General features: G+C 36.3%; 1 protein-coding gene across 2 annotated transcripts in view; it reads right to left on the bottom strand.

The window, feature by feature from the left end:
- Positions 1–565: 565 nt before the first annotated feature.
- LOC129744610 (synaptotagmin-5) overlaps positions 566–10,857 on the bottom strand; it is a 65,307-nt gene continuing 55,015 nt past the window's right edge. For both annotated transcript variants that reach the window (XM_055737228.1, XM_055737229.1), the window contains one exon: positions 566–10,825. In XM_055737228.1, the coding sequence (XP_055593203.1) occupies positions 10,541–10,825 (285 nt within the window). In that variant the 3' untranslated portion in view covers positions 566–10,540. The remainder of the gene's footprint in view (positions 10,826–10,857) is intronic.

Here is a 10,857-nt window from a genome sequence, read left to right as displayed (position 1 = left end):
GCTGAGCAAAACATTCTCTCCAGAGAACTCTCCCCTATAGATCATCGAGGAGATGAACTTATTGATCAAAGTATTTTGAAAAACATAAAATAATACCGAAGAATTGAAATATTTTAACGATCTGCAAAATTTGAAGAACGATCTGATATAGTAAGATGGTCTTTCGGATTTTGATTGATTGAGAAAAAAAAACTTTTGAATAACTATACTCTAATATCTTGGTAGAATAATTTGAACGATCATATGGCTAGGAGCTGTGCATATGCATATTATTTGGAACTTAAAATAAACTGCCTCAAACGAATGAACGTCGTTGACATATTTTTGATTTGCGTTAAGGATTGGGCTCTATCTACCATAAGAAATATTGACATACTACACAAGCCTGTTATGTATCGATAGCTTTAAATATTGTTGTTCTGTTTAGTTTCAAGCTAGCTATCCTAAAACTGGTGCTTCACAATTTGATGTGCTGCTTGTTTGTATTTTTTATATATTTTTTCTTTGCACTTGTAAGTTGCAAAAATATGTGTGTATTAAAAATAATTACTTATATCAATTCACATCCATTTGTTTTGTAAGAGTACTGTGTCGGTAGTAGATAAGTATATAATATTTATATGTATAAAATTCTCTGAATATGATTAATATATGAATATTTATGTTTAAGCTCTAATGTTTGTTTATAAACTGCCCTATCTTATCTGCCATCGATGATTCATACAATATGTTGATACTACTGCATTGATAAAGTTTCAAAAAAAAGCATATGAGTTTGTTGAATCATAAGTTTCGTGACGTTTATCTGTTGAAAACTCAGTCTAATTGTTCTTGAACCGTTTGACGGCTTTTCCAGTGCAATTCATCAAATGGAAAACTTATCTGTTAGATGCTTTTTCTGAATGTAGCACTCTATGGAACACTAGTAAAGTGCGTTGCGTTTTAGGTGCTCTTTGAATATTTTGTACATACATTTATTTTTTGTTGTGTGTGTTGCAGGTAAAAAACGCTCTACATTTTTAATCAATTCTTTATACTTTCTGTTATATCAATAATGTTTGTTATGTAGTGATAGGATTTAAACTATGATCGACTTTATTGTGGCTATGATAAAGATATGATCAACGAAAGTGTTTACATCTATCTACAAGCGTTATCACATAAAACAAACAACTGTTGAAACCTTGGCTGGAAGGTATCAGTTTTTTTTTATTGAAACACAAATTTGAAAATTATGAAGCACGTTCGTAACTAAATCCGAAATCTAATTTTTTGTATTATTTGCTTATTTTGTGATTTCATATAATTTGTGCAGTAAATTGTTTAACCTTCGGTTGGGGTCTGGACATTTCTGCAACTGCTTTAAGCTATTTTGTTATCAATAAACTCTAATAAAGAGAAAATGATTGAATTTGTGTTTTTGTATCTATTGGATTAAGAATAAGTTTTTGTTTTTTAATGAAAAATTAATGATTTTTAAACGGCTGGACCAAATTAAATATAATTAACAGCAGTGGAAGGGTAGTATGATTTGTCTTTCAAAATCTGTTTTCTTATTTCTCGTTAAAATTCATTTGTTAATAAAAAGTGTTTTTTTGGGTTTTAAGTAAAATTAAAACATAAAATTCGATTTTAAAAACATACAAATAATTTGTTTTCAAACTGTTACTTTTTTTCTAACAAACAAAGATCTAATTTGATATGAAAAAATATTTCGACAATGCGATTATGACGCAGATACAGAGGAGTTTAAAACAATAAAAATGATATAGAGAATCAAAGCTATTTTTATTTTGTTTGATTTTTAAAAAGTAATGTTAAAAGATGAAAATTTTAATCGATATTGTATTTTACGCAAAACAACGTTTTATTGTTATCTTTTTTATAGCATTTCAATCTTCAAAGGTAATGCCTGATCAAAAGTCCAATTTCGTAAAGTTTACTTATTTCGCTCCTCATCACTTGCATAAAATCGAAATTAAAAAAAGTTTTTTGTAAACGAATTTTCTGTTTACAAGCCTTCTATGCAGAAGCTAACAACTTCATTGTACTGAGAGTTTTAAGTTTTCCTTTTCTTAACAACATTCAAACTCAGTCACAGTATTTGAGAAACCCAAATTCTCTTTGATTAAAAAAATTGAATGACAATGTTGAAACTCAATGATATAACAAAATTAAATTTTCACTGTTCTTAATTTCCTGTGAATTCCAAAATAAAATTTTGACGAAGTTTGATTTGGATTACAGAGCACTGTGCGTCAGCGGGAGGAGATGGAAAAAAACAAAAAACTGAAACTTTTCTAACTTAAGATCATGATTCTGAATGCGTATTAATTCTAAAAGTTTTACATTGTGTACCCCCGACTTTTTTAAGACAATACAATACATTTTCGTGCTTCCTTACAGGATAATATCAACGGATTCATGTGACCCGTTGCTGTATTAGTGAGGCGCGTGTCTTTTATAGATGGCCAATTTTAGGAACACAGGAAGGGCTACAATTTGGAGCATTTCAATCAAAAGATTGAAAGCATTTATCTCAAATAAGCCGTAGTTTTCAACCAAGCCAAATTTTTACTATTTTCTAGGCAAGTTAGCAATCATATTTGTCTAAGGACATGCAAAGGTGCATACTACAGAAAGGCTAAAATCTTGAGAAACTAGTCAACCATACCATAGGGACCAAGTTCGAGTACATTTATCATAACGCAATGGTAATAAGTGTCACTGTAGATAAATTGCATTACGCGGACACAGGGCCAGGGCTCAGGATAACAAGGTATCTAATGAGAGTTTCTATGATGTAGCCGTATCTCAATCACTGCTGAGGATTGAATGGAATAACGTATTTATACTGAAGGACGATTTTAACGTTGATACCGCCAGACCGTGCGCCCAAAGCATTTTTGACTTTTTAAGCAATTTTGGTGTTTTCGAAAACCTTTCTGAAAATTTTATCTTTCTACAATGTTTTTTACGGCATATTGCTAGAGCATTGTAGAATACTTTTAGAAAGGCCGAATCTAACTAAGTACCCTGAATGGTTCAACGCCGAAACAATTTGCCTTCTCAAAGAATTAAAGAAATATAAAAAGAATTGCAGAAGTAAAAATCAGCTGGATAAAACTGCTTACCGAATCGCGGCCAATGCTTTCAATACTTTGCATAGAGCCCAACATATCTCCTATTTGAAGGAACTTCAAAAAGGTATTCAACCAGAACCGTTTTTGGAAGTATGTCAACTCCAAACGTAAGACAAAGTTAGTCCCGAAAAATATATCTTATAACAACAAAGACGCCAATACCCTCGATGAGGCTTCGGAATTATTTGCCGAATATTTCCACTGCATTTACAGCGTTAACGATACGGTTCCAGAGCTAGAATTCTAAACCACGACAGAAGTTATTCCTGAGCTGAGAATATCGATCACGGATGTTAAAAGAAAAATTTTGCTGCTTGATGAATCCAAAGATAGTGGACCTGATGGAATTCCAAATTCGTTTCTTAAAAAATGCGTTAACGCCTTGGTGGAGCGTTATCAATGCTCTTCTCAACTTCAATTCGTAGAGGTCAGTTTCCGAAATTTTGGAAAATCTCCCACATTGTGCACATCGTCCCAAATTATCGTGGGATAGCAATTCTGTCTGCCATACCCAAACTGGTCGAGAGCATAATTTATGACCAAATATATCTTTGGTACGTAGCGAAAATCTCGAACTATCAGCATGGCTTTTTGAAAAAGCGATCAACGGTTAAGAACTTGGCAGAATTCGTCTCTCGAACCTCACAATGGATGATGCAGGGTTTTCAAGTCGATGCTATATATACCGACATGTCAAAGGCTTTTGACGTGATTAACATAAATGCTCTCTTGTCAGTGCTGTTTAAAAATGGGATCACCGGAATTTCTCCTCAGTGGATTCGTTCATACCTGAGGCGCGACTCAAAAGAGGCAGAGCAGTACCTCTCATATAGGACGAACTCCCAAACTCCTGGCAGTCGAAAATAACTCTTTCTCGCTACTCCTACCACCAGAATCGCTGAGAGCGCCAGTCACTCTTTACTCCCTCAGAGGCTCAGCGCTCCTCCCAAAGAGGCCTCCCTGGGAGGAATCACTTTGAGTGTGACGATTCAGAATTGCGTTCAAGTTAAGTACATATTTGATTGCTTCAAGTAGCTCACAGCTACTGGCTGGCTGATGGGTGGCTGTGCGGCGATGTAAGCACAAAAAATTTTAGACTATATTTTAATCTTAACAACGTTTCCATTATTTCTCTAAGTTCCATCTATGTTCATGTAAAACGTTTGTCGCAATTTAGACTTTCAGATAATATGTATTACAAAGAAATCGGCCGGTGGTGAAAGAAGTACCGTCCACTTTTCAACTTAAATGGCTTCTAAAAACTAAACGTCCACAGGTACGGTACCTGAAAGAAAGAGTCCAATTTGTGAAGATAGGAAATGTGAGATCCAGGGTATTCTCGGTCAACAGCGACATACCGCAAGGGAGTCACTTGGGATCTCTTCTTTTCGTCACTGTTATGAACGAGTTTCTCGGAGAGCTGCATGACGTATTTGTATTGATATACTGTTCTTCCCTGTACGGCAGCCAGTATAGTGTGGTAGCCGTATTATAACGTTTATAAAAACAGGATTGAAAGGGTTAAAAAAGAATTTCTTAGATACGCCTTAGGAAACCTTGGGTGGTAAGAAGAAATGCCGGAATTCCGATCCTTGTCTATGTTAGTGGGACTGGAGTCACCCGAAACTCGGAGGAAATCAACAGATGCGCAATTTTTAAAGGACTTGGCCAGTGGAAAGTACTTTTCACCGAATTTAGTATCACAAATTTCTGAAAACGAAGGACGTTGCAGTTTGCGCAACGTGAGACCGTTTCAGCTTCCAAATCGAATGCAGAATTACGGTCGTAATGAACCAATCTACAGGGTGACAAAAAAGTCCGGTCACACAGAAAAATCTCAATATTTCAAAGAATAAGAAGAAAATCAGAATCTGATTTTCATAGCTTTATTCATTAACTCATCAAGATACTTCACAGACGATATCTCGGAATTACACCACCTTTCTCTGATCGAACCAACTTCAGACGTCTCGGAAAGTCGTCGCAAGCGGCGCGCACATCCGGTCTCGTATATTCTTTTTCAACCTTGGAGTTCTCACAGACCTTGGTCGTCCAGATCGTGTCTTGTCCTCGGTGCCTCTGGTCTCTAGGATCGATTTATGGTCTGGTACACGAATTTACGATTGGTTACGAGCGGTTTTAGGTGTTTGAATATATTGAATATGTGTCCGGGTTTGTACGCTCTCACATATTGAGTGATAACAGCTGCTCTCAACTCTGCCACTCACAACCTAATGTACACAAACTGCACAGAAACGAAACTCTGCCACTGTGGTCAGCAAAGTTAGCCCTTTCATTTGACATATAGATGGCACCAGAGAGGTACAACGTATAGGCTACAGGCGACCCCAAAAAAAAAAGTGTGACAGGACTTTTTTGTCACCCTGTATTGAATCAAGGCGCTTTACAACGCACATGCTGATGTAATCAAACTGACTATGTCCAGAGAACAAATAAAAAAAAGTCTTAAGATGTTTTTATCATAGATGTGTTGTAACTTGTTAGGATCAAAGGCTGAAGCCTAGAATCTGATAAATAAATAAATAAATTTACTCTACTTATGTTTCCAAAGCTAATTGCTAGCATCCTCAGTAGGTTCTCGACAAACGACTAGTTTTTTTTCAAATACTGTGGCTGAATTCAAAGGAGTTCATCGACTACCTTTTGAAATCATAAATAGTTTTGATCATCAAGGGAAGAGTGTCCGATCCCGGGATTTCCCGACAAGACATTTTTTATGATGTTTCACGTTCTTAGTTATGAAACTCTGTACATAGTAATTGATAAAAAAAAAACAGCGTTGTGGCTCCATCCATATGTCGGTATTTAAGAAAGGAATAAAACAAAGCCGAACATTTTTTTTAGCTGGGGGCTTCGGGACCTGTTAAACTTTAACACTAGAAGGACCGGCAAATTGAATATACCTATTCGGACCGCGACCAGTCAAAATGACTGGTAAAAGAAAAAAAAAAATATCATAATATTTTAACTTTTTTCTTTTGCAATTCTTTTTTTATTTATTCGATATCAGTTTTGTTATAAAATGGAAATATTTTTTCACCATGGGTGCACGGAATCACCTCATTTTCGCATAGTTGTCGAATGCGTGTATGTCATAAAATGAATATTTCAAACAATTATCAAAAAATTAAAACACATTATCAATTTAATTATAAAATCATGTTAGATGGTTATAGATTTTTACCATGGGTGCACGGTTTCACTTCAATTTTGTTTTAGTAGATATTTTCTAGCATCCACCGCTCTGAAATTTTTCAACACGTTACCTATAAATTATACCTGATATTGTAAGTTTTGAAGCAAATTTTTTCTATAAGTAGAGCAATGCACCATGGGTGCACGGGTTCACCGCTATTCATCCAAAATCTTTTTTTTGCATGCTAAAGGTAAAGAATAAATACTTTTATAGATTCAAATGAAAAATTGTGTTAAATACATGGTTTTTCACTATGGGTGAACGGATTCACTGCGTTTTGATCAAATATTACACTTTTTGCAAATTTTTAAAAGCATTTTTACAAATCTTAACTAAACCAAAGTCGAAACCATGTCTTTTATGTTGAGACATAGTAATTTAAATAACGATTTTTATTTTTAGTTCCGTTTTTTCATTCCTGGAAAAGAAATATTTCAAAGTATCTTGAAATAATAAATTGATTTAATTGTTATTAAAAAACAGGCTTTTGCAATCGTATATTTATCTGATAAGATCTGATCAACATCAAAATAATTGGAAAACTGTTACCATGGGCCGAGTGAGTTTTAGGAATTATATGCATCAAGTTATGTGGTGTGACAGAAAACAATGAAAATAAAAATAATGAATCGACATTGTACACATTGATTTGTTTTTCCTTAAAAGTTTTTTGATTGATCAATATTGCATTTCAAATACCTATCATATCTAACTCAAAAATATGTTGTGTTTTGAAGCAAGTTGAAAACTATTTATTTCTATATAATTCTCAACGGCGAATTTACAGCCAATCCGTGCACCCATGTTGAAATATCTCAGCGCCGATGTGGTCTATCAGATAGCCTGGCGAGAGTCTGGTCTAGGTATGCCAGGCGTACTGGGTTCGATTCCCAGTATCAGCAAGAAAACACTTGGGTTTCACACCCCATAATTTGCCGACAGGTAAGACGTGTTTCTTCTTATAATAAGAATGTTCAATAAGAATGTTCAATAAGTTGCCAGTTGGCCAGGTATATACACGGCTGCCGGAATACCTGTAAGTGAACTTGCATTGGAAATTTGTGGAACCTAATAACCTAAGAATGCATGTGAATACATACTTGGGCAGAAACTGCGGTGTATCCGTGCACCCATGGTGGATAACCAACATATAAACAATATTCCGTGCACCCATGTTGAAATATCATTTAAATTATTCGGTTTCTTAGCTGATGTCTTCAAATTTGTATAAATGAGTACACAATTCATAATTATTTAACTCATTCTAGTTTAGTATAAAACATATTTATCACCTAAAACTACTCGATTTCCCGAATTAAATTAAATCTAACATAACTTTTACAAATCTTGATGAAATTTCGCCAAATTTTGTCAAAAAGTTTGATTATAGTTGAGGAACAAAACGGACTAAAAAAATTGGGAGTCAAGTGCTTGAAGCGCCACACAGCGGTTAATCCGGGAACTTCTTCTCCAAATTTTCATGACTTCGCATCGAAAATCAATAATTTCATAGCTAATGACACACTCCTGCCCACCATAAATCAACTAAGGCTCATTGCCTTGAATGTAGATTGCAAATGAAACCAAAAGCAAGCGAAAAAAATTTATCTTGTTTGAGTTATAGGGTTGTGAATTTTACCAGTCATTTTGACTGGTCACGGTCCGAGTGTCCATGGCGAAATTTTTCTCGCTTATTAAAAGAGCTAGTGAAATAAAAAATACACAGGTTTGTAGAGATTCAAAATTCATGAAAAGTCGTATTTTTTGCGAATTTTTAGAGCGTAGTGTTTTAAAGATATTCAACAAACAAAGTGTCCAACCAGTCATTTTAACTGGTGCGGTCTTTCTAGTGTTAAACGCGTTTTTCTTGAAACAGTGTATAAAAAATGAACGGATCACATGTTTATCCAAATGATATAACTTATTAAAATTAAAATCCACTCGACACATTTCTGATCACGTCTGAAATTTCGTTCGGAACACAATCCTCGAAACCTTGAAGTCGAAATGCTCAGGATAACGGTTAAGAGTTTTCAAGATTCCGACAAAAACGCTGTTGGCCCCATAATTGTTCAGGTGAATGGGCACGTAAATAGAACGGCAAAAGCTGATTTCTTAATCCTCGGGGTCGAACACTGAGAGTGATAACCTCCAGCAATGCGGGAGAGTCAATTCTCGATGTCAGTAGGTCAGCAACAACTAGAGCTCGAGTGGCGTTTCTACGAACTTGAAGCGTATCCACGTCTATGAGGCGCTTGGCAAAGGAAACGGGTCATGCAATTCAAGTAACGTAGGATATACCGCAGGAAGCACCGCTGGATAGCCTCGTTCAGCTCCGTTCTGATATTTAGAAGGGGCCTGAAACAGCTGGTGCGTACTCGAGAATGGAACGAACTATGCAGCAATAAAGACTTTTAAGGCAGAACACATCTTAGAAGTCTTCGACCATGCGAAACAGGAATCCATGGTTTCTTCACTCCAGCCGCGGATCGAGGATAACGTTAGATCGTTAATGTGGTCTACCCGGGTGATGGTTTCGTCTTCAAGGATGCATACTCCGCATAAAGAGTGTGTCACTGACGGGAAAATCGATGTCGTCTTAGTTGTTTATGGCGTGAAAAAGTTTCAGGTCATCAGCATATGCGAGTTTTGTGCCGTCGAGAAGCGAGAGTGCGTCATTGAAGTACATTACGAAAATTATCTATCCTAAATGGCTTCCTTGGGGCACTTCTGAGGAGGCGTTAGATAACTTCGGAATCAAACCAGTAGGGATCCACAGAATCCTAAGCGTCTGAGCTTTGCGATAGCAATATCATTGTTCACCTTGTCGAAAGCAGCGGTCAAATCGGTATAAATGGCGTCAGTTTGGGTCTTCCTGGCAAAACAGTCTTGAATGAAAGATGCGAATCTCAGTAAGTTGGTAGGCGTGGATCGTTTGAATCCATGCTGGACGTTGGAAATGTGAAGCTTGCAAAACGGGAAAACCATCAGTCCATATCTCACAGTAGTTGCTAACATCTGTCTTGTCCCCTTTTTTGTGTACAGAAAATATATGAGCTTCCTTCCACAGTGAGGAAAAAGTTGCAAAAAAGTTGTTGGCATACCGTCCGGGCCGGTATAGGTAGAATTTTTCAACTTTTCTGGAAACCATTCAAAGATGAACCTAAAGGTAAGATATTCCAGACAGCTCTGACTTGATGCTCTGAAGAAATGAACCCAGCTGTAAAGACGCTTGAGAATTTCTCGACAAAGAGCTCGCAAATTTCGGGGTCGGAATTAGCTGTGATGTTGTCCAAAAACATGTGGGACGCTTCTTTAGGCTGATTTTTCACGTGCACCAAAAAATTTTTTCGTACTGGTCTTGAAGTTCCGTTTTAGTCGATTAAGATAATTCTGGTAGCAGCACAGTTTGCGGATTCGTTCTGAGCATAGAGCGACTCGTGCTAGTTATATGTAGTTTTTAGGGGAACGTTTTTTTAGCTGTCGGAGCCCGTAGATTAGCACCTACGCTACGATTCGGCTCATGGCGGTCGATGGTGTAGTTAAGGATGTTCGTTTATACTTGGCAGCTGCGTTAGGATCAAAAAGATCGAGCTCGACTTTCCATCCCATGTTTTGAATTTTAATTAGTTTAACAACACTATACATAAAAGGGATAAAAATACTGCAGAATGAACTTTGATACATACAACTCATTAGTTCATGTCAGGATTTCGACACAAAAATTTACGAGAAATCATAAAATAAAAGGATGATCAATAGAAATTTAGAATTGAAGATTTCAAAGAACATGCTTTGGTCGAAAGAGTTTGTAGTTGTAACTTAGGAATTCCTCTTCTAGATACTATGAGGTATATCATAACAAATTTTACCATAAAATGAAGTGCATAATATAAAAAAAATATGTTTATTCAGCAATTGGCAAATCGAAAACAGTTCTTTACCCCTTTGGACGCTTATAAAAGTTTAAAGAATAAGAGTAGATCTAATTTATTTTAGAAGTTGGATTAGTAATTGAGGATTTGATCTGAAAATTCATATCGGTTTGTGAGCTTATGAAAAATAATACCTTAATTTTTTGTTAGAATATTAAAATAAGGGAAGAACGATGTTAAGTTCATTCATTTTCCGAAATAATTCCCATAAAGAATCGTTGCAGACAAACTAAAAGTTAAACAATTTATCTCAACACATGCCACATGGCAATCGGTTTCCGGTTGTTCTGCATAAGATCTTGCCAGTGCTGTGATCCGGTGCCCCCTTCCTGCAAACCGATGGCGCAACCCGGCTCGTGCAGTTCACCCTCATTGGAGGACACGAAAAGTTCCACCCCGGCGTCCTGCATCTGCGAGGCCGGCAGATCGAACGTGAATGCTTCGTTCCATATCGGATTGGCCGGATCCATGGCCCGGATGGCGCTGGTTTTGCGCTTCTTTGCCCGCTTGTCGTTGATAATCAGGTATAACTGGAAAAAAATGGAACAAATAAGAAATTTAA

The sequence above is a fragment of the Uranotaenia lowii genome, chromosome 2 (assembly GCF_029784155.1).
Source record: "Uranotaenia lowii strain MFRU-FL chromosome 2, ASM2978415v1, whole genome shotgun sequence".
NCBI classification, from domain to species: domain Eukaryota; kingdom Metazoa; phylum Arthropoda; class Insecta; order Diptera; family Culicidae; genus Uranotaenia; species Uranotaenia lowii.
This window is presented reverse-complemented; position numbering and strand designations above follow the sequence as displayed.